The sequence below is a fragment of the Sciurus vulgaris genome (genome assembly GCF_902686455.1).
Source record: "Sciurus vulgaris genome assembly, chromosome: 10".
In the NCBI taxonomy this organism is placed as follows: domain Eukaryota; kingdom Metazoa; phylum Chordata; class Mammalia; order Rodentia; family Sciuridae; genus Sciurus; species Sciurus vulgaris.
The window spans coordinates 143344980-143369628 of NC_136470.1; the positions used below are offsets into that span (position 1 = coordinate 143344980).

The 24649-nt window shown below is 44.9% G+C and overlaps 1 protein-coding gene across 4 annotated transcripts in view; it reads right to left on the minus strand.

Annotated features, from left to right (window-relative positions):
• Positions 1–24649, minus strand: part of RNF13 (ring finger protein 13) — a 123548-nt gene that overhangs the window by 24820 nt on the left and 74079 nt on the right. For all 4 annotated transcript variants that reach the window (XM_079100963.1, XM_079100961.1, XM_079100962.1 and 1 more), the window contains 3 exons: positions 22711–22807; positions 17008–17098; positions 8663–8768 (listed from right to left, as the gene is read on the minus strand). In XM_079100963.1, the coding sequence (XP_078957089.1) occupies positions 8663–8768; positions 17008–17098; positions 22711–22807 (294 nt within the window). The remainder of the gene's footprint in view (positions 1–8662; positions 8769–17007; positions 17099–22710; positions 22808–24649) is intronic.

Genomic DNA, 24649 nt, shown 5'->3' on the forward strand with positions numbered 1-24649 from the left:
TGTATTTTTATTTTAAAACTAAAATTTTTAAAAATTGCAGTGTGCTTTAAGTATAAAATACACATCAGATTGCAAACTCATAGTGTAGAGAATGTATAACTATGATTATATTAATTGAATGTTGAAATAGATTTTAGATTTATTAAGTTAAATAAACATTAAAACTAACCTCCCAATTTTTTACCTTTTTCATTTGACTATCAAAAGATTTAAAATAACAATAAAATGTGAATCACACTATAGTTTTATTGCTTAGCAGTGCTTTAGAAAACCTAATGAAAAGGAACTAGAGACAATTATGGTGACGACCGCACAACCCTGTGGATATACTAAGAATTAAATTGCATATTTCAAATGGGTCACTTTTATGTTGTGTAAATTATATTATAATAAAGATGTTAGAATCTTTTAAAAATTAAACAAAACAAAACAACAAATTTGAACCAATGGACATATAACTCTGCGTTCTACTGATCTTTTTGTACATGGTTAGTATTTTAAAAATTTAACCACACCTGCTACAAAGTAAGTGTCTGAAAATAACCAAAAAATCTCTAACATACAATGTTTTCTGAAGACAATGCAATTGAAGTAGAAATTAAAAGGAAAAGATAGTAAAATATATGTATTCTAGAAGTTTAAAATTTTACTAAATAATTCAGTCACAGAACAGATCATAATGGATAACCAAAAGTTTCTGCCAGGGCCTGTATCCTTGGTGCTTCTCTTCCACCTAGATTCCAAGCAACATGAGAAATGAGACGGTAAACTGGCAGATGGAGGAAGATGAAGTAACTTACTCACTGGAGAACAACTTCCAGCTGAGCCGCAGTTAAGCTGTGCTAAGCAATCAGACGGCCATGCCACGTGCTGCCCCAGCACTGCAGAACCAACCTGGAGGACCTGAATGAGCACCCCGCCCCGCGAAAGCCTAGTCCCCAAGGAAAGAAGGTGAAGCTGAGAAGTCTGTCCGACGCACTCTTCCCATGTGCCACACAGCCAGAGACACTTCCTCTCCTCCAAGAGGGAATCCGTAAACGGGCAGAGAGGGGCAAGGAGTGGCAGTCATTGAGCTCCCCCTCACATGGATGCAAACATCAAGAGAGGCACGGAGATACATATCAGTAAAACTTTAAAATTTAAATCAAATGAGAATAAAATATTCCTTATCCAAATTATGGGTTGCAACTAAAGTTATTGTAAAAGATAAATTCATAACACATACATATATTAGAAAGAAAAAGTTAGTAAGCGTTCAGATGAACAAGTGAGAAAATGAATATGACTAAGTGGAAGAAAGAAGATACCAATGATACCAATTGTCACAAGAGCAGAGTGCACAACAAAGATAAGAGAGAAAGCAGAGCATCTAGAATCTAAGCTCTACTAAGATTCCAGCTGCTTGACAGCAGGGACTTTAGGCTTTCTGTTCAGTGAGGAATCTGCAGATCCTAGAGCAGTGCCTGCCCAGGTCTGTCGTGGGCGCAGAATAAACACGCACTCACTGAGGTCTACTTCTCTGGAAGACGAGAAGACAGGTGACTTCTGCCAACACAGACAACAGAGACGGCTTCCACGTCTGTGGAGACGCTCTTGAAGGCAGGAGCACATGGACAGCACAGATCACTCTGTCCCACGGTCTTCAAAATGATTTCTTGAAAACATACTTCAGTGAGGAGCAGAAAAATAGCTGAACATCCACATGACTATCAGAGCGGTCACTAGACTTAGATGATTTTATAGGCAACGTCCACCAAGAAATCATGTAGAAGATAAATCTCAATTTTATATTTAAAAAAAAACTTTCAGAAAAGAGAAAATAAAGGAGAGCTTTAGTTTAACAGAGCTAGAATAATTCATATTGGCTATTTCTGTGTCTTTAAAATCATGGTAAAAATGCACATGCTTCACCGCCTCACCACGTCTTAGCTCACACTGCTGCTTTCCCACCACCACCACCAGCCACACAACTCTCCACTTGCAAAACCGACTCTGCCCATCACACCTCAGGCCCGTTCTTCCCTCCCCGGGCCTGGTAACCACTGCTCTGCTTTCTGCTTCTGCCATCCGACCACCTGGTCAAGGGGCTCAGGCAGCACCTGTGCTGCGCGGCCTGCCCGTGATGACAGCAGTCCTCTCGCTTGCCAGGCACTGCTGCGGGCTCAGTTTTCTCTCGTGCGGACCATTCACTGCCCACACGCGACACTCCGCCTATCTGTTCCTCTGTAACGGACACTTAGGTTGCTTCCACCCTGGCTACTGTAAAAGATCATCATGAATTCACAAGTTACATTCAAGTCCTTGCTTTCAAGTCTGTTTGGCATGATACACAGAGGCGTCACTGTCAGACCGTCAGTGATTTCTGAAGAACTGACATGCTGTTTTCTATGAGTGGATGTGCCACCTTACAGTTCCACCCACAGCACTCACAGGGATGTCTGAGTTCTGATTGTCCAGGTTATTCCGACTCCATAAAACTAAAGATTTTTCTTACCTGGATATTCAGATTGTCAATACTTTGAAAATTTTGCATCTATATCCAAATGGAAGAAATGTAAATAATCCAAAAATATAGACAAACTTACACACATGACCAAATAGTATTCCCAGAACACCAGGATGTTTAAATTTTACAAAACAGATTCATGTCACCCAACACATGAACAGAGTAAAAGACCAACACACAGAAGAGAGATATAAAATACCCATTAAATAAGAAAAAAAAAATCTGCTTTATTTTTAACACTCTGCTTTTTCCACTGGTTTTATAAAAAAATATAGCACCATGTTAAGTATGAAGAGGTGCAATAACAGTTATCCAGTTTCTGTTCTGATTTTCCAGGGAAGTCTTCTATTATGCCACTATTTAACAATGTTTATTCTAAGTTTTTAGTCAATAATCCTTATCAGCTTAAAGATGTTTACATCTACACCTAATCTGCCAGAGGCATTTTTGTTGTTCATTTTCAAATTTTCTATACATCCTTCCTTTTACACTGAAAACCCAAGAATATCAACAAATTACCAAAATAGGAGATTCCAGCAAGTTTGTGGATATGATTAATATATAAAAATCAAAGATGTACAATGCAGAAATCTTGGTTTCTCCTTATAGCTCTCTAGCAAAGGAATTTTCTTTCTAGGAAAAATGGCTGATTTCAGGGCTGTGCCAAGGAAAATTCGAGATGAGCCTGCAGCACAGAAGAGGAACCCTGGAGAGGAAGGGGTGAGGCAGGAGGCAGGAGGGAGGCCCGAGAGGGAGGCATGGGAGGCCCGAGAGGGAGGCATGGGAGGCAGGCGCCACGGAGGGAGGCAGCCCATCCGAGGTGCGCAGCTGTGCACACACCACAGGGACTCAACTGTCACGTGCCAATCAAAACATCTCATTAAAGGAAGTAGGACCAACAGAGCAGTGGTAGGGAGAGGGGAAGGAAGAGGGCACACTGGGGATTGCAATGGAGCAAATTATGCTATATGCATTTATGATCAGTCAAAATGACCCCACTGTTAAGTATACCTATGATGCACTAATAAAAAAGAAGTCTAAATACACAAAAGGACGGGGGTCAAGTAAAAGGAATATAGGACTCAAACACGTTAAATAAGAAAAATAGTGTAGCGTCAGTTTAAACCCAAGCATAAAATAAATATACCTGAGTGCATACTAATATAAATGATAATGAACAAATTAATGCCGAACAGAGAAAATCTTCCTTACAGAAGTATTTCAAATAATATATTAGATACTTCCTGCTCCAAAGAGGTGGGGCTTGATTCCTACCTCCTCACCTTTAGAGTAGGCTACACATGGTGCCTCGTTTCTAAAGAAAGGAAGAGCAGAAGAAAGGAAAAACATTAACTTTATAATGGAGGAACTGGGCCGCACTGCCTTGCCGATGGAGAAGGTTCACATCAGGGCTGTTAGGTGGATATCACGTACCCACTGACCCTGTTAAGAAGACACCACTTCAGCTCTGTGCTGATACTCCTTCTGAAAAACTTAACCCAGTCTAATCACAAGGAAAACAATCAGACTGGCAGATCTTCATGCGGACACCTGGCCTGCAGTCCTCAGACTACCAAGTCCCTGAAGAACAAGGCAGTTGAGAACTGCCCGTCAGGGGAGACCAGGGAGGAGTGACAAACAGCATGGAACACCAGGCTGCATCCGGGAACAGAAGCAGCACAAGAATGAAAAAGCTGGTGAGATCCAAGCAACGGCTGGAGTCTGGTTGATGGGAACGTCCCACTGAGTTTCCTGCTTCTGACAGACCACAATGGGAACTCGAGGGAGATGCGAGGAACGCTGTGAAACTTCCTGTGACCCTAACAGTGCTCCAAAGTTAAAAGCTGATGGCTAAAAACCATCAATGCTCTCATGTCCTAGTAATGACTAGTTAGAACTGCAACTTCAAAAATCTCTTCTGTAATAGCGAAGACAGACCTTTATGTAATAAGGATAACAGAAGACACAAAGACTGGCAGAAAAATGACTACACCTGTGGATGTGAAGGACCCACATCAACTTAAAAAAAAGCCATCGGAAATCAAACATTTCAAAAACGGAACTCGACCTCTAAATTAATCTATAACTTCAAAATGACAATAAACTCACTGGATATTGATATATTCTTCATGAAAAATAAGCAAAAATTTAGAACAGTGGTATTGCTCTGTATTTTTGCAAATTTCTTTGACTATGTGTGAAGAGAATACAGAGAGATTCTCCTCTGCTGTCCCCCTATCGTGTCACCCATCGGCTTTTGGACACGTCCACCACAACCCAAAAGAACGAGAACAATGGAGCCAGGTGTCCCGCACTACAGCTGTGGAGTGTGCCCAACCCCCTGCTGGAAAAGCACCAGATCATCCCCATCCTCCAGCCTCCAGTCCTCCTTTACACTTCAACATGAAAATCCTTGTGTGTGGAAGCTGAAGACTGACCAGAAACAATCAGACGGAAGGTGAAGACTCTGACCACGAACACCCAGGTGGAAGGTGAAGACTCTGACCACGAACACCCAGGTGGAAGGTGAAGACTCTGACCACGAACACCCAGGAGGAAGGTGAAGACTCTGACCACGAACACCCAGGAGGAAGGTGAAGACTCTGACCACGAACACCCAGGAGGAAGGTGAGGACTCTGACCACGAACACCCGGGTGGAAGGTGAAGACTCTGACCACGAACACCCGGGTGGAAGGTGAAGACTCTGACCACGAACACCCAGGTGAAAGGTGAAGACTCTGACCACGAACACCCAGGAGGAAGGTGAAGACTCTGACCACGAACACCCAGGTGAAAGGTGAGGACTCTGACCACGAACACCCAGGTGGAAGGTGAAGACTCTGACCACGAACACCCAGGTGGAAGGTGAAGACTCTGACCACGAACACCCAGGTGGAAGGTGAGGACTCTGACCACGAACACCCGGGTGGAAGGTGAGGACTCTGACCACGAACACCCGGGTGGAAGGTGGGGACTCTGACCACGAACACCCGGGTGGAAGGTGAGGACTCTGACCACGAACACCCGGGTGGAAGGTGAGGACTCTGACCACGAACACCCGGGTGGAAGGTGAGGACTCTGACCACGAACACCCGGGTGGAAGGTGAGGACTCTGACCACGAACACCCGGGTGGAAGGTGAGGACTCTGACCACGAACACCCGGGTGGAAGGTGAGGACTCTGACCACGAACACCCAGGAGGAAGGTGAGGACTCTGACCACGAACACCCAGGAGGAAGGTGAAGACTCTGACCACGAACACCCAGGTGGAAGGTGAAGACTCTGACCACGAACACCCAGGTGGAAGGTGAGGACTCTGACCACGAACACCCGGGTGGAAGGTGAGGACTCTGACCACGAACACCCGGGTGGAAGGTGAGGACTCTGACCACGAACACCCGGGTGGAAGGTGAGGACTCTGACCACGAACACCCGGGAGGAAGGTGAAGACTCTGACCACGAACACCCGGGAGGAAGGTGAAGACTCTGACCACGAACACCCAGGAGGAAGGTGAAGACTCTGACCACGAACACCCAGGTGGAAGGTGAAGACTCTGACCACGAACACCCAGGTGGAAGGTGAGGACTCTGACCACGAACACCCGGGTGGAAGGTGAGGACTCTGACCACGAACACCCGGGAGGAAGGTGAAGACTCTGACCACGAACACCCGGGAGGAAGGTGAAGACTCTGACCACGAACACCCAGGAGGAAGGTGAAGACTCTGACCACGAACACCCAGGTGGAAGGTGAAGACTCTGACCACGAACACCCAGGTGGAAGGTGAAGACTCTGACCACGAACACCCAGGTGGAAGGTGAAGACTCTGACCACGAACACCCGGGTGGAAGGTGAGGACTCTGACCACGAACACCCAGGTGGAAGGTGAGGACTCTGACCACGAACACCCGGGTGGAAGGTGAGGACTCTGACCACGAACACCCAGGAGGAAGGTGAGGACTCTGACCATGAACACCCAGGAGGAAGGTGAAGACTCTGACCACGAACACCCAGGAGGAAGGTGAGGACTCTGACCATGAACACCCAGGAGGAAGGTGAGGACTCTGACCATGAACACCCAGGAGGAAGGTGAAGACTCTGACCATGAACACCCAGGAGGAAGGTGAGGACTCTGACCATGAACACCCAGGAGGAAGGTGAGGACTCTGACCACGAACACCCAGGAGGAAGGTGAGGACTCTGACCATGAACACCCGGGTAGAAGGTGAGGACTCTGACCATGAACACCCAGGTGGAAGGTGAGGACTCTGACCACGAACACCCAGGAGGAAGGTGAAGACTCTGACCATGAACACCCGGGTGGAAGGTGAGGACTCTGACCACAAACACCCAGGAGGAAGGTGAAGACTCTGACCACGAACACCCAAGTGGAAGGTGAGGACTCTGACCACGAACACCCAGGTGGAAGGTGAAGACTCTGACCATGAACACCCGGGTGGAAGGTGAAGACTCTGACCATGAACACCCGGGTGGAAGGTGGGGACTCTGACCACGAACACCCAGGAAGAAGGTGAGGACTCTGACCATGAACACCCAGGAGGAAGGTGAGGACTCTGACCATGAACACCCGGGTGGAAGGTGGGGACTCTGACCACGAACACCCGGGTGGAAGGTGAAGACTCTGACCACGAACACCCAGGAGGAAGGTGAGGACTCTGACCACGAACACCCAGGTGGAAGGTGAGGACTCTGACCACGAACACCCAGGTGGAAGGTGAGGACTCTGACCACGAACACCCAGGTGGAAGGTGAAGACTCTGACCACGAACACCCGGGTGGAAGGTGAGGACTCTGACCACGAACACCCAGGAGGAAGGTGAAGACTCTGACCACGAACACCCAGGAGGAAGGTGAAGACTCTGACCACGAACACCCAGGAGGAAGGTGAAGACTCTGACCACGAACACCCAGGAGGAAGGTGAGGACTCTGACCACGAACACCCAGGAGGAAGGTGAGGACTCTGACCACGAACACCCAGGAGGAAGGTGAGGACTCTGACCATGAACACCCAGGAGGAAGGTGAGGACTCTGACCATGAACACCCGGGTGGAAGGTGAAGACTCTGACCATGAACACCCAGGTGGAAGGTGAGGACTCTGACCACGAACACCCAGGAGGAAGGTGAAGACTCTGACCATGAACACGCAGGTGGAAGGTGAGGACTCTGACCATGAACACGCAGGAGGAAGGTGAGGACTCTGACCACGAACACCCAGGAGGAAGGTGAGGACTCTGACCACGAACACCCGGGTGGAAGGTGAGGACTCTGACCATGAACACCCGGGTGGAAGGTGAGGACTCTGACCACGAACACCCAGGAGGAAGGTGAGGACTCTGACCACGAACACCCAGGAGGAAGGTGAGGACTCTGACCACGAACACCCGGGTGGAAGGTGAGGACTCTGACCATGAACACCCAGGAGGAAGGTGAGGACTCTGACCATGAACACCGAGGAGGAAGGTAAAGACTCTGACCAAGAACACCCAGGTGGAAGGTGAAGACTCTGACCATGAACACCCAGGTGGAAGGTGAAGACTCTGACCATGAACACCCAGGTGGAAGGTGAAGACTCTGACCACGAACACGCAGTCACCCACCACCTATTAACATCTTACTATGCTTTTATCACACGTCTGCTCCTATCTGCCTCTCACTAGTCTTACCTTATTCTTCTTAATGTTTTACAATACTTTTCAAAGTAAGTTGCAGACTGCAGTAGGCTTCCCCCCAAATACTAAAGCCCACACCACATTACTTAAGAGTTAAATACTTTTTACAGTTCCTTTTCTTTTTTTTTGAGGTACAATTTACATACAATGAAACGCACAAAACCAAGGATGAGATCAGGTGGATTCAGACAAATTCCGCACATCTGTGCAACCCAAACCTCTACCAAGACAGCGACGGACCCGGCCCTGGAGACCTCCTGCCCCCTCTAGCACACCCCTCACCCTGGTCCCAGGGTGCCCGCTGCCCTGCTGCTCACTGGTGCCGTCTGCATTCCAGACTGCATACACTTGGACTCATGCAGTACGAGCTCCTCCTCCCTGTCGGGCTTCCCTGTCCAACACAGTGCAGTGTAGGTCCATTCACACCCCGTTTATTACAATTACGGAAAGTTGTTTCACCTACCATGAAAATGACGATCAAGATGAGGCAGATGCCCACGATGATGAGGAAGGGGATTAAATAGTATTCCAAAGGAAGGCTGAATTCTGGAACCAGGATAATGTGGCCCCTGGAAGAAAGCAAAGAGCCACCACCGATGATGAGTAAGAGCCGTCAAATTATGAGGTTAAGTAAAATCAAGTAAAAATATTTTTTTAAAACACACAGACACATTATAATTCAATCCACTATATAGATCTCATTTTCTTTTTTTCTAGAATTGAACCCAGGGTACCTTACTACTCAACTACATCCCCTGTCCTTATTATTTTTAATTTTGAGACACAGTCTCACAGAGTTTCTAAGGCTGGCCTCAAATGATCTCCTACCGCAGCCTCCTGAGTTGGTTACAGGCATGCGCCAGAGCACCTGGCAATACATCTCATTTTCTAATAAACAATCTCCAATAATTTAAGGAATGCTTTTTATATCAAGTCTAGCTTACTTATTTTTCCGAATAATTTGCCTATATAATTAAAAGAAGATCCTGGACTTAAAGAAAAGCAGTCAATCAATACTTACTGTGTCTATCTTGGAGAGGTGTTATTTACTGAATCTCCCTGCCCACACAAAAGCTGTATTTTATATGCATCATAAGCATAAAAACTAAAGTGACTGCTTGTCACCTCCTTCTGTGGAAACACACAGACATTGCTGATAGAACGTCACGCTGCTTCCTCCAACATCCTTCACGTGTGCCTGCTGCACCGCGCACCACAGACACGGCCCTGCGCCCCTCGTCTGTGAGCAGAGGAAGGGACGCGAACCCCCATCTCCTCTGTTCTCCAATGCTGGACTGAGGAAGCCTCAGAGTGTGCACGCCAGGCGTGGGAAGCAAGGGCCGCTGCAGGCCTCGGCCCTGCTCCTTGCTGTGCTATCAGCTGCCGAGGCATCACTGCTGGGAGAGCCGCCGGGGCCCTGGAGTGACAACCGCCATCAGAGTCGTGCACCCTTGTGTCGCACCAGCAGCTTTCACGTGGCTTCAGAGCTCTGCATGAGACCCCAGGGAGGGTCTCTGCAGTGTCAGCATCACAACCGACAGTCGACGGCACGGGGCCAGGCCTCCAGGCGAGGACGGTGCCAGCAATGCCACCTGTCGTCCAGTGCTGGGGTGTTTCTAAGGTAGCAAAGCCAGGTGCTTCATGACACGAGGGTTCAAGGTGAAACAAGAACTTACAGTGTAAGGTAAATAAAAACAGGTGGTTCCTTCCCCGCCATGGAGGAGGTACTGTGGATTCTACCGTTCTTTTGAAAAAAATCACAAAAGCAAACTGCTGCTATTCACGCTACTACTTATTATACTCACACTCAAGGAGCTGCACTGAGCTTCACCAAAAGAAAGGTAATACCAGGTCATTTTCCTCCAAGATTTAAATACCTTCCCCAAATTGCTAAGACACCTTGAATATAAGTGGGTTTTTCTCTTCCTTGTTTTTTTTTTTTTAACTCCAGTCACTTTCCAGCAGAACGAGGGTACAAAGGATTTCACATGCAGTTTTTGTAGCTTTAATTGTCAGTGTTAAGAGAAAGTGCAGTGCGTCTGGGCTTATCTATCTGGTACCATCTCTTCTAGCAGGAGGCCAGTTCTGTAAATAATGTCCCTGTTCCTGGCACAAACTCTGAGACTGCCATGAGCCAGTGGTACCACTTCTAAGTACAAAGGGCCTTTCTGTGAGCTGCTGACCCTCTGCAGCCTCCCCCTCCACCCCACCACATGCTACGTAGGAACCGACATTGCTGGGATTTAGCAGCTCAACTACCGCACAGCCTAACTTGGGCCCACTGCAGCTCCTTCACATCTCAGGAGCAGGAAAGCTTACTCCACTTATGTACTGATTTTTCCTTCTCTCTTTATGCTCTTGGCCTCCTAAGACACACTGGGTTTGTACAAGATAAATAAACACTGTTCCATAAAACAAGTCCCAGGATTGCTCACAAATAAACAAGCTGCTAGGTAAGAAGAAACAAGTTGAAAGAACAGTCCCAGTGAGCTAGAAATGAACACACTTTAGCAGAAACTTCCTGTGTGCTTATTACTACAAAAATGAACTCCAGAGTCTTCTGGAAGCAGTGTCAGGATTCACTGGCATGACTCTGACACTCTCACACTTCGCTAATGCTTTCCTGCTGTATTTCAAGTCATTTTAGTTTGCTGCTAAGACACAGCATATTTCAAATGTTCATGATCGATGAAAGATCGTGAACACCTTGAATGAAGAGCTGACTGCACATGCAAGACACTGCTTTTGTTATCCCTCAAGAATCGCTGAGGGTGACGCTGAGGCCGCAGGGTGGGGAGCCACACGCAATGCCAGTCCTGTGGCTGCACTTGTTTCCTCTGTGCTTTCAGCCTGCAGACGCACCCTGGTCCTGGTCCCAGACTGATGTGCGTGTGAAAAAGGAGGACTGAGATGGCTTCAGTGAGCACCTCACCGCGCGGCTTCCGCGCCCAATCCTGAGTGCCCTCCAAGAGCTCTGCAGCTGACGCCTGATCACTGAGGCGGAATCCCAAAGGACCCAGGAATTAAGGCCTTCTTTCCACTGCATGTGTTCCCAGGCTCATTTCAAACCACTACTGAGACCTAAGCTGCTTTTTTCTTATTTGTTTGTTTTTTGGGTGCTGGGGATCGAACTCAGGGCCTTGTTCTTACAAGGCAAGCACTCTACCGACTGAGCCATCTCCCCAGCCCCTAAGCTTCTTAACAGTATCTCCCAACCCCACTGTTCACGCATGAAGCCTTGCCTTCTCCTGTTCTGACACCTAACCCCACCGCCCAAACGACCCAGCTTGAGGACTTACAGCCACACCAGGGCTTTGGGCTACAGACCAGCGATCCAGGCAACAAGCTCTGCCTGGGCTGCACACCACCATGGCCTCAGCTGACTGCTTGCACGAACCAGCCCCTTCCAGACACAGCTGATGGCCAACAGCCCATGTCCACAAGACAGGCACAGTGGGCCCTGTGTCCCCGAGCAGCACCCCCGATTTTCTGCCAGTATGCTGCTCTGTCGTGCTGGGAATCCTGAGGTGGCATAACGGCAGTTTGATTTCACCCACATCTACTGAACCCTGACCATGACAGAGTCTCTGTACCCAGCGCTAGGGATGGGACATACAAAAAGTGAGCGTCCACAGTCATAAGAGAAGACAGAAAGCCTGAAGTGCAAGGTTCTTTCCTCGTCCTCCTCACATTCAAAAGAGAGAGCAAGTCCACGGAGACTCAGTGACCTCCTGGAAGCCGCCCCAGCCATCTCCCCATGTTCCACCACTCACCCTGATCGACGACAGTCCTTTCCTCAGCCTGCAATCTTTGAAAATTGTATGCCACCCAGTTATTTACCTTTCTTAGTAGAAATTTACAAAATGCTTGTAGACTTAAAGTTTTTAAAAGACCAAAATAGCAAAGGACACCAGTTTACAAAAAACGTTCCTATGAATAAAGAAATATTCATGTAATCAATGAGTTTTCTTATCAGATTGGCAGTTAACTAAAAAGACTAGTAACTACCTTTTTGGGAGGGCAGTGTGGTAAATGTTTACTGAAATTTAAAACAATTTATCCTTAATCACATGCAGGTGCTCTTGCTGAAGAGGCAGCTATACAACTACACACACTGTATGGTCAAGGATATTATCATAGCACTCTGTTTAGCACACGAGCAATTGTTTGAAGAAGGATAAAGGTTAGTACCTAGAAAGCATTCACTATGTATTGGATAGTCTTCAAAAAATTTTATGATCGTGTTTACTCCTCCTTACAGAAATGCTGTCACGTAGATTCTACCATTGTTGTTCCCATTTTTAAAGAGGAGGGAAGCTAAGGCCCAGAGGTGATGAACTGTTGCTCAGAGTCACATCCTAGGAAGTGGCGGAAGTCAGGATGGTAATCCCTGCTCATCTAGTGGCTTCACAGGGTGGGTAAATCAAGGTCTATCTAAATAAAGGACTACTGTACTTGTGTTTTTTAACAGTAGTTAAAAGACTGGAAAATAGCTACAAAGAACGAAATACAACAAGACAGGAACTGACACACACTTTCTATCACAACATCACACATTAACTGGCCGAGCCTGGAATGGAACGAGACAATGTCCAGAAAAGATGGACACGTATTCCACCTCTGAACCAGCGACCCCACTCACAGGAAGCCACTGCAAAAGCATACCAACGAAACACCAAAGGACTTACCTACCAGGTCATTCTCTACAGCACCAGTTACAACAGCCAAAGAATGTGGACAACTCATACCTCCAGCAATAGGAGACTGGAAAAAGCACTAACACAGACAAAGGCTGGAGCTCTGGGCAGCTCTGGGCAGCTCCGAGCGGGAAGGGAGAGTCCCTGTCTGCTCTGGTCTGGCCTCCAGGATGCACTGCTAAGCCAAAAGCAGGTCGAGGATACAGTCTACACACTGAGGGTCGAAGATAAGGAGAAGAGAGGTCATTTGCCTATTAATTTTTAACTTAATGAATAATAAACTAAATCTTTTTGAAAAAATTGTTACTACTTTCAGGCAAGGATAGAGTCAAGATGGACAAGGTGGATGATACGCAGAGTCTGGGCTTCTTTGAATATAATTTATTTTCGTTGCTTTGACTTTACACTTAACTATCAAAGTTGTCACTGGGAAGAGAAGGAGCACTCTCCATGCTCTCAAGGAATGAATCAAACAGACTTGTTTCCAGTTGTAAACAACAGCACAGATGATTTCCACATGTCTTACAAAAAAGTAATTTAACTTAATATCTACTATGATACACTTCAAGCAGGGGAAGAATTGCTTTTTAAAAATGTTGGCAGGGCTGGCAGATAGTTCAGCTTGGTAAGAGTGCTTGCCTTGCATGCACAAGGCCCTGGGTTTGATACCCAGCACCGCAAAAAAAAAAAAAAAAAAGAAAGAAATATAAAAATGTTGGCAATAGTACTGATATCATTCTCCTGAGTCTGTTGTGTCTATATTATGTAATTAAAACTATATAATTATTATATTGTTGTCTTCAGCTTAGAAAAATAAAACATTTAAGATAAATGAATGTAAAAATCCTGTAGTCCTGAATTTAAATTGGAAACATAGTATCCCTTCAGGATTTATTGTATCTTTTAAAAACATATATAGTCAGCAACTGCAAAAGTTCATAAAAAATAATATTTTATCTATATTAAATATTAACATATTCTCATATTTTTTCCATAGCTTTGTTTGCTGGGAGGGCAGAAGGAGGGAGTATAGGTTAGGTACAGGTAAACAGACAGTTCAAAAGGGCAAATCGATATGTACAGGTCTACAAACCTTTACACACAATTCTAAAACCTAAAAGCATTAAATATAACATTTGCCTGGGTTCACCCCCCAGTGTGTGCACTCTATTTAGAATGTTTGCAATTTTCTAATCAACTTGGAAATGAACTGGCAGGAAAATATACTTATAAACTCATTGCAGTTTCATTAACTTGTATAATTTCAGATGCTGCTTCAGTCCTATTTAGAAAAGTTAACTTGAAAAAAAATCCAAAATTTTCCCAATTCCTCAATATAATTCTCCAAGAGGTGGAATAAAAGGTCTTGTGAACTTGTCTTACCATGGAAGAGTATTAACTGAAGAAAGTTACAAAATATTACATACTGTGTGGTTCCATTTTAGAACACAATTACCATTAATGAATGGGATAATCAAAATGGGAAAACTGAAGCTTTAACAGCTGTTATTAAGAGCATCATAGTGGGACTCTATTTCAAATGTTTCCACTGCACAGTTTTACATAATTTTACCAGCATGTGTGTATTACTTTTAATGTAAAAAGTATGATTTTATAACCAAAGACAAAAGACTCTTTAAGATGCATGTGTGGGTGACCTGAATGTCAGCCTGACCGCGTCGGGAGGCCAGACGAGGCTCCCGGGGTCTCAAGGAGGGTGTTCCAGGAATGATGGCGTGTGGGACAGGGAAGTGGGGGCGCACCCTAAGCGTGGGCCTCGCCATCGTAGGCTGGAGGCTTGGATGGAAACCGAAGCTGGGAAAAACAAGGACGCAGCCGCAGGAGCTGCCGTCCCTGCGCGGTTCCGACCGCTGCTGCGATCCCGAGGCCGGCCAAGGCCTGCGTCCTTAACCTTCCAAAGCGCTCTGCGCTGACGTCTCCAGGGGAGTCCCCCAGGCTTTCGGTCCTGGACTGGGTCGGCACCAACGATCCCTCTGGTTCTGAGAGCCCCAACTTCGTGGACGGAGCAGCTATCCGTTCCCCCAGCTCTCCAGCCCGCGACGGCCACTGTGGAATCAGCCAGCTTCCGGTGGTGTGAGCCCGTCTAGTAACCCCTCTCGTAATCGTACCCTTATCTACATCCTATCGCTCAGTTCTCTAGAGAACCCTGACTAATACAATGCATATTAAAATACAGAATTTTCTAATGAAGTTACAAAGTCAAGGTAAAAGCAAATATTAGTTTCCTCCCCTCTACTACCACTTGAACATGGCTGACAAAATGCCATTTTTTATGACTGTTTTTTGATAGAACATCCAAAAGATAGGTCCCCTAACTTAATAAGATGTTCTTAGTGTATGAGAATAGTATTTTAAATCATCAATACTATATGGTGAAAAAATGACAGAAACAGTTAAGAGAATATCTCGCCTGCTTCTTTTTATGCATTTGCAAACTAAAATATTCATATATTCCCCCACAAATAATCAGAATTTTATTTCACAGTGCCAGTCTCGTCCTTTGTCAAATGTGGACCACTGACAGCACTGACCTCCGGGTGGCCGTGTGAGAATCAAGTGGATGGCCATGGAGAAGTCCTGCTCTCAGGAGGGCTGGCACCCACATGCACACTCGAGGAGATACCAGCACTGACCTCCAGGTGGCCGTGTGAGAATCAGGTGTATGGCCATGGAGAAGTCCTGCTCTCAGGAGGGCCTGGCACCCACATGCACACTTGAGGGATGCTAGCTGCACTTGCTGCCCATAGTTCACTACTGTTCCTCTTAGTTCTTGCCCACTATGTTCTGGAGATCTGTTTCATGGAAGAAGCTTTGGGGTGTTCACTGCATTACCGTAGATGAGAAAGCTGTGCCTTAATGCTAATTTTAGTCTAAAGGCTCCTTCGAATGAGATTTTGGGGAAGGGGTTCATATTGAAGATTCTATTCCAAATAAACATAAAACTTTAAAACTGACTTTTTGTCTTTCTAGAAGTTAGTCAAACTGATTCTATGTTGATAAAATCATTTCTTTAACAGGATATAAATTGGCCACAGAGGTACACCACCTGTAACCCCAGCTACTTGGAAGCCACAGCAAGAGGACTGCAAGTTTGAGGCCGGTCTGGGCGATTCAGCAAGACCTCTCAAAATGAAACATCAAAAGGTCTGGGGACGTAACTCAGCAGCAGAGCACTTGCTTGCACAAGGCCCTGGGTTCAATACCTAGTACTGCTATTGTGTGTGTGCATATATATAAACCCGTCTTCATGGAAAGATAAGCTGCATGGTTTTTAAGTAACAGTGGTTTTGTAACAGGGGTTCACTTATGCTTTGACTTACATCCCTTGTCGCTTTGAAACTTCCATGTTTTTTTCTTTTTCCCAACCTTTTCCCTTGACTTCTTTTCTCTGACCTCCTCCTCCCTGACCTTCTCTTCCCAGCTCCTCTCCCTCCTCATCTCTCCTCCCCAGGCTTACTCTCTGAATCACCCCTATGAAAGCCCCGTCCCTATGACGGGCAGAATCACAGACTCTGGGACCTGAGTCCCCGCGTTTCTCCTTCGCTAGCAAAGCAATAACCTTTCTTTTTCCTTTTCCTCGATATGATATAGGCATCTGGGACAAGGACCAGGTTTCAGCAATAGGTGGACTGAAATATAAAGGCAAAGTTTTATCTTGTTAGCAACATTGGTGCCAATATTACTCTCTAGCACCAATCTATTTTAATATATGATCATACACAGAAGAAATGGTACAACAGTCTTAAAATCATCCTGACTTAAAAAGAGAACATTTAGCCAATAGAGTTCATACTAAAATATAATCCTGATTACAATTAATATCACATAATTCCACCAGAACATAAGGAAGAATTCAGCCAGGCGTGGTGGCACAGCCCCTAACTCCAGAACCTGGGAGGCTAGGGGAGGTGGATTTCAAGTTCAAGGCCAGCCTGTAACAAAATAAACAAAGCACTGGGGGCATAGCCCAGCAGTAAAGCATCCCAGGTTCAATTGCCAGTACCAGGAAAAATAAAAAATGAAAAAAAAGAGGAGAGAATAAGAATTTTAAGTTTCAAGATTATGATTATTTTTGATATTCATTACTTACCCTTTCTCATATGTGAATTCATCTTTCAAGGAATTGGCTGATGATTCACCAATAAATACAGATGGAATGTCAATTTTCTTTAACACATCAACTGCATAAAAGAACAACGAAATAATTTGTAAAAGCCCATTCTTAGTACATAATCAACTTAACTTCCTTCATAATAGCAGCAAATTAAACTGGAAACAATTATAACCAACTTAACTGTCCATGGTTGATTTTCCAGACTATAAATCCCCCTTATTACCCAAGTGGTTAGAAGTACCGTACGCTGACAATCACAAAGCGAGCATCTTCATAATGCACTTCCTCACTTAATCTCTCAACAGCCCCTTGAGACTGAGCATCATTTTTTACCTTTAATATTTCCATTTGACTTATTCCTCTACAGACATAATCTTAACTGTTAGTGAACGAAGAAGTAATTTAATTCCTAAGTAAAGAAGAGAAAAGGCTTCTTTTACATACCCATTTCCAGGAGAGGTGTGGGTGAGAGCAGACCGCAACACTACAACCCTGGCCCCACACCACACACGGCCGTCCAGAGGCCGGCAGGTGGACACAGCAAGGGCTGAGAAGACTGGACCTCTACTTCCCTAAGCCTGAGTTCCCAGCAAGCTCTGTCTGGACTGGAATCTCACGATATTAGACCCTTACACCCATGTTCAAGGTCAAAACCAAATGCCACCGAAAAAAGAATTTTGTCAAAAATTACCTATTACTCAGGAGCAGAAAGAAAAACGATCTTACTGTTTCCAGCAGAAGAAACAGCCTATGATTAGCCGTGAGTAATTCAAGGGATCTGGCCTTAGAGAAAGGCCATTTCTTTTCTTTTGCTATTGTTTTCAAAATAACTTTCTTCTACTTTTAAAAAACAATGCATATTCTTTATCCACTTAACAGTGGGGAGGGAACAAGAGGAGAAAAACCCAACCGCAGCACTTCCCTCTTTGGGCATGTTTACCAGAAGTGCCCACAGTTCCAGGGTTGTGTCTCTCTCTCTCTCTCTCTCTCACACACACACACACACACAACCCAACCACAACGAGCTGCCCACCGTCACCAACCCCAAATCCTCTCCGCTGGCCTCAGCACCCACTGACCTGGTTTTGGGGTGTGTGTGTGTGAGATCCTTACAAGTTTTAGAATCCCAGAATCACAGAGTGCTCGTTTCCCTTCCCTAGCGTCTCACACACTCCACATTCGCTCCCACACGCTAGCCCTTCCCCCTCGCGTGCACACACACACAAGCACACACATGCATGCGCACATGCACACACTCAAGCATGTAAGTCCCAGGAAGGCAGAAACCACAATGGCTATCAAGGAATATTTAATCACTATTTTTGTACCAACAGAATCAATAAAAATTTCACTATGTTTTATCAATGGTATAAAAATAGAAAAAAGTAAAAGTTTCTCCCCACTTAATGATACACATCAGATAACCTGTCACACCACTAAATATGCATCAACCTCATTTTATTTTTTAATTTTTTGAAGATTTTTTTAGTTGGAGATGGTCTTTTATTATATTTATTTACTCTTGTGTGGTGCCGAGGATTGAGCCCGGGACCTCACACATGCGAGGCAAGCGCTGCACCCCCAAGGCACAGTGCAGCCCAACCTCGCCATTTTAAATAGCAGCAGAGGCATTGGTCTAGCACCATCTGTATTTTAGGGAGATGTTTTCTGTCTTGCCAAGACATTTACCTCTACCACATGTCAGTTTAAAATCTATTTCATTTGACAATTAATACTTGGAATCAATTGTCCAAGTGATTCCCGTCCCTGCGGCCCCTTCACCTTGCTCACTCTACCCCAACGCATCTTGGGAACGTCAAGCCCATTCTGCACAGGCTGTGCCCATCTCCGGAGCGATCCCGCGATCCACGGGGTACAGTCTCTCCCTCAGACTCACGCTCACGTCTCGGGGCCTAAGAGAAGCCTCTGACCACCCTGCCTAGACACCGGCCCTCTCCCTTGACTGGGCATCCCGCACCTTCTGTGAAGCCTTCCTTCACAGAACCTAGGACTACTCAACGCAGCAAACTCTTCTTGCTTACATTTTCACTTCTCTCCACTCCAGAAAGTGATAATGATAATAATTGTACCATCAAATGAGACCAAGGACCAGGTAAGCTCACAGCAAACCAGCAAGGGAAGTACGCTCTTCACCCCCGCTTCACAGATGACAAAACGGAGGCACGGCTGTTGGATAATGTGTTCCCAGACACCAGGTCACGAGCCGCAGGTGGTCAAGCTAGATTCTACCTGGTAGGCAGTTTCCAGACAGTCCTCTTGACTTGCACTCTGCTAGCTCAATGAAAGGTGCAAAGCAGAGCCTCTGACGATATATCTCTCCACCACAGTTACAATACCTTAAAACAGTGCTTGATGTGAAGCAGGCTATCAAAAAATACTTGAAGAAGTGAGAAAGCAAGATAAAATGGAGAAGAAACAATCCTAGAGACACTGCTAACCTGCCCTGGTTATGCAGCTGGGACTCTGCTCAACCCGGACTCACGCTGGAGGCCAGCAGCTCCTGGGCTCTTTCCATTCTGCCGCAGCATGGGTTCTCTCACAGGGTCTGCACAACCCTGTCAGGTCAAACAGAAACTAAAACACCCTGTACTTTTACAGGTGACTGTCAAAGGCTCAGGAAGGCTGAGTGACTTTCCCAAAGTCAACGGCTGTTCCAGGTGCTGAACCGCCTGGAATAAATCCACGTACTTGTCCTCGTCCTGAAGTTGCTGCTCTTCCCACCCATTCTACTGCCTCCTGAAGACACAGCATGCTGTCAGCTCCCTGACTTAACCCATTGCATGCTGGCTGAAATAAAAGTGAGTGTGGTTTTTGTAGGAAGTGTGGCAGAAGGAGCTTTTACTAAAACTCCCTTTTGTTTCCAGACATTAGAATCTTAACTCAAGAAAACACCAATACTCCTTGTAGGGAGGGACCAAGTCCTGAAAAGAGAAGTACAGTCAAGCTCCTTCTAATATACCCATGCTTTCTTTCCTCTACCAAGAAACAGCAAAGTTGAAAATGATAAAGCTCTTTACAACATTTGTTACACACACAAGGAACAAAAAACAAACGAAAAAACAGAAAGCAAACCAAGCAACAAAGAACCAAAATCCTGAGCCATTTTTGAGATACAACAAATTAGTTGGAAAATTTCCATGGCAACAACAGGATGATACAGGTAAGTGCTACTTTAATATTCAGCACATCCTCCTTAGGAACTGAAGTGATTGTCACCAAAGGGTTTAATGGTATTACAAAGACAAAACAGTTTCTAAAGGGAACTGACACTTCCAGCTGGTAAATAATGATCAGTTTCTTCAACCTAGAACATACCGAAGGCCTGGAGGGCTAACACAAGCTGGGCTCAGGCCTTTAGCAAATATACAAGGAGTAAGTAACATGCTTAAAGTTATGCAGTTAATTTAAGTGGAGCTTGAATTCACATTCTGGCCAGAGCACATGTGTCATGTTCCCATGTTGTGCAAGGATGGCAAAGTTACCCACCTAGGATGTGTCAACTGACGTGATATTTTTAAGGGAGGCATTTAAAGGAGGAAAAGAAAAACGTGCCAAGTCTGTAGTACCTTCTGCACAGTGAAGGAGACACTCAACAGAATGAAGCACAACCAACAAAATGGGAGAAAACATTTGCAAACCACACAACTGACAGTGTATGTGCAGAATACGTAAGGAACACCGAAAATCTAACAACAAAAACATCCCAATCTCAAAAATGGGTAATAGATCTAAAAGCACATTTTTCAAACGAAGGTATAGAAGTGGCAGCTGGTGCATGAGAAAGGCTCAGCATGACTGACCACCAGGGAAGTGCAAACCGAAGCCCATGAGGTATCGACTCACCCCAATAAGAACGGCAGACACCAAAGACTGAACGCAGCCTGTGCCGGCGGAGGTGGAGAACAGGGAGCCCTGCCCATGCTGGAGGGACGAGGTCAGCACTGCCACTGTGGAAAACAGCATGAGACGCCCGAGAGGCAGAGAGGACTACCACCTGACCCGCAAGCCCACACTGGGGTCTGCCCACAGGACATGAAATCGGCTCCTAAGAGGCACCTGCATGCCTGTGTTCTCCACAGCTCTATCTGCAAAAGCCAAAAATGGGCATGACCGAAGTGTCCATTGCCTGAGGAGTGGACAACATGGCGCAGAGCGAAGCCCTGCCACGTGTGACAACGTGGATGGAAGTGGACATCACTGTGCCACACGAAGCACCCGGGCGCAGCAAGGCAGTACCCCGTGGTCCCTTGAGTAGAATCTATAAGGTGACCTCAGAACAGCTGGGTTATCAGAGAACGGGGGCAGTGGGAGTGCAGGAAGTCTGGCCAGCGGTACTGAATCTCAGTGGGACGCAGCGAGAAGCTTTGTGGCACTCTTGCACAGTAAGGTGGCTGACTTTTAAAGTTTTCACTACAAAGAACAAATGGTTGGGAAGATAAATGTTTCGCCCTATTTAAACATGGGCAACATACATGTACTGGATATTACAAGGTAACCCATTAGTATATACAAATTTTATGGTTTTGTGTATCTGTTAAAAATAAATTTAATTAGAAAAAAATATGCAATAGCAACAGTATTATTTTACTTGATAAGTAAACTCCCTTCATCTAGTAAATCCTGTAATTTCCACACGGTGATTGAACTGTTCCTGAAATGCTAGAAAAGCTTAGGATTATTTCAAGTATTCTATAATCATAAAGATCAATCACCTCTTTGATTCAAATAATGATTTAAAACATAAAGAAATTAACTCAGGAACTCATTAACTTCTGGATGTCATAGTTCCACCTCACCACATCGGGGTAAGGAGGACAATGACCAATGGCAACCAGAAAAGCACTGCACGAGGCCATCCACCCCCAGCAGACCGAGACAGGACACCTACGGCTGGACACAGCCGCCGGGCTCCTGAGCACACCCCAGTGACCGTCGCCCAAGCTTCACATCCACGTTCCGCTATGGCTCTCCCTTGCACACGTAAGCTGATGGAGCTACTAGCAAGAGATATTGGGATTATGTACGGAAAGGAAACAAGCTCTTCTGATCACGAGTGTCAGCAGCAATCAGAGGTTCTGATGAAACCTACAGGCCCTGCGTTACAGAAACTATCTGCATTAAGTGAAGCACACAGCTTAAACACACCATCCGAATAAAGCAGCTGTGACTAAAATTGGCTCATTTCCCCTATAAGCCAACATTCCACAGAGACTAAGGAAAGACACTCCTATTTCAAATGAAAATGGACATGCAACGTAAAGTCAAGAACAATAACCATAAGAAAGCACAGCTGTGGGGCTTTGAGATTCCACCAAAATAGCAGAGTATTTGTGTGTTCTAAAATTTATGTTGTGAATCTATAAATAAATCACAAAAAATTTTCTATGGCATTCTTGACTCAGTGTTTTAATCTCTATTTAAAGCTTTGGTTTTCCTTCAGTTGTCAACAAAATATCAACAGATTAAAAACTCAGGCTTAAAAAAACTGGTTCAGACAAGAACAAGTGAATTCCAGGTAATAAGATTACCTGAAGAGGGCTAGAACTGGGAATGACGATAGAGAAGAAATTCGATGTTTAAACAAAAAATGAGAGAAGGAAAATTCTGTTACTTTTAGTTTCAAATGCTCTGTCAAACAGGAGAGAAGAAAAGTGATACCTGTACTTACTGTCGTTGATCCCATGCTAATGAGGTCGTCGGAATCGACATTGTGCACGATGGCTGCTTTGTATCCTGCTCTCTGTGCATTTAATACCTGCAAGTCAGAAAACACTGGTGTGATGAGGAAGAACATCCCTCAACTTCAATAAATACTAATGAATCTCCACTGGGTATCTAGAACTGGATTACCTACACAAGCAGGAGTAAAGCCCAGGTGCTCCTAAGGATGCTGCCACTGGTGACCAGTGACTTCTTAAGGTACCTTCCTGATCTCACTGATGACAGGAAGTGAAATCAGAAGCTAATAAAGGACAGGGACACAGGCCCAAACACTAAATAGCCCCTAAGCAATAAACCTGCAGGGCTCTGTAACGCCGAGACTGCCATGCTCTGGCTCAGGTGTAATCAGACCCTGGGTGTTCAAACCCCATCTCTGCCACTTTTTAGTGGAATAATTCAGGCAAATTACTTTTTTCTTTTTAATCTTCAGTTCGTAAATTTAAAATGGGAATGGCAATGATGTCTTTATCATACATAAAATACATTTAAAATGCTTAATCGCTATCATGCCTAACACATAGAAATGAGTCAAATAAAATCAATTTCTTATCATTGATTGATTTCTTAAAATTCCTTTTGAAAGTTTTGAAAAATTAACATTACCTCCAGTCTGAAGTTACTTACTTACTGCTTCTTTAATCTTTCTTAAAGCTACCTTCCAAAATAGTAACATTTGCACCTTAAGAATATCAGTGGATGTACTGTAGAATCTTCATGAAAGATTTAAAAAGTATCCAAACACACTGTTACACTTCATTTGTAAAACAATAATCTGTTATAAATAAAAATTAACTCAGAGCTAAACTACTAGTTGTATGACCCTAGACTAGTGATAAGAATTAAGGATCAGATCATCATGTCCATATCAGATAAACACACACACACAAACACAAATGTACATATCTTAAGTACTTGAAACGCTCTTGGACATTTTTTAATATACGCTTTAAAACATAGTTGTATATAAAACTGTAACAGAAACACAAACATTTATATGTATGGTTTTGAACACTTAATAGGAACTCTTGAAATATATCACTTTATGATTGTTACATAGTAATATGTCTCTCAAAGTGTTTTCTGTGTACCTGTGTTTTTAAGAAAAACGCAAATTAATTTTTGAAAAGAATTTCCATGTCTAATATTAGCTCCATTTTAGTTACCAACATTAAAATGATTCAAGATTCTGTTATAACTGAATAACCTAAATCAAGTTCCAGGGAGTTAGGGAAAACCCGAGGAGTCCACGTTCCCAAGATAAGAGGGATGTGTGATTATTCAGACAGACCCAGATCCTGAAAGCCAGGCAAGAAATGAGGCCCGTCCTCAGCCCGGCCTGGCCAGCTGACTTCACAGAGAAAGACTCTCTCCGACAGTGACCTTGACTTCTCCAGAATTACGCCCCCAATACAAGTTGGATTTTTGAAAGAGACAACAGAACAATTTTTCAGAATAATTTTATCCTATTCCTGAAAATAACTGAATCTGTAGAATATATGAATATCTCAAGAAATTAATATTTCATACATCTTTACAGCCTCCACAACATCTATTAAGTGGCCTACAGAGGGAAACTCACCGTGTACACGTGGGTTGAGTAAGTCAATGAACACGTCATTCGTTCAAATTGACACTCACATTATAACATTATAAATCTAAGTGATACAATCGGGCACAAAGGGATTTTTAAAAAGTAAAATAATTAGTTTGTGCCGCAGGACTCACTCCTGTTAGGAATAATGGCGGAAATCCGCAGGCAGCAGAGCGGTCTCCAGGAGTGCTGCCGCCCGCGGGAAGCTCGGTGACCAGAGCAGAGTGGCCGCTTTCCACATGGTGCAGGCTTTACTTTTGGGTGGATCTCACCACTCAATCCAAA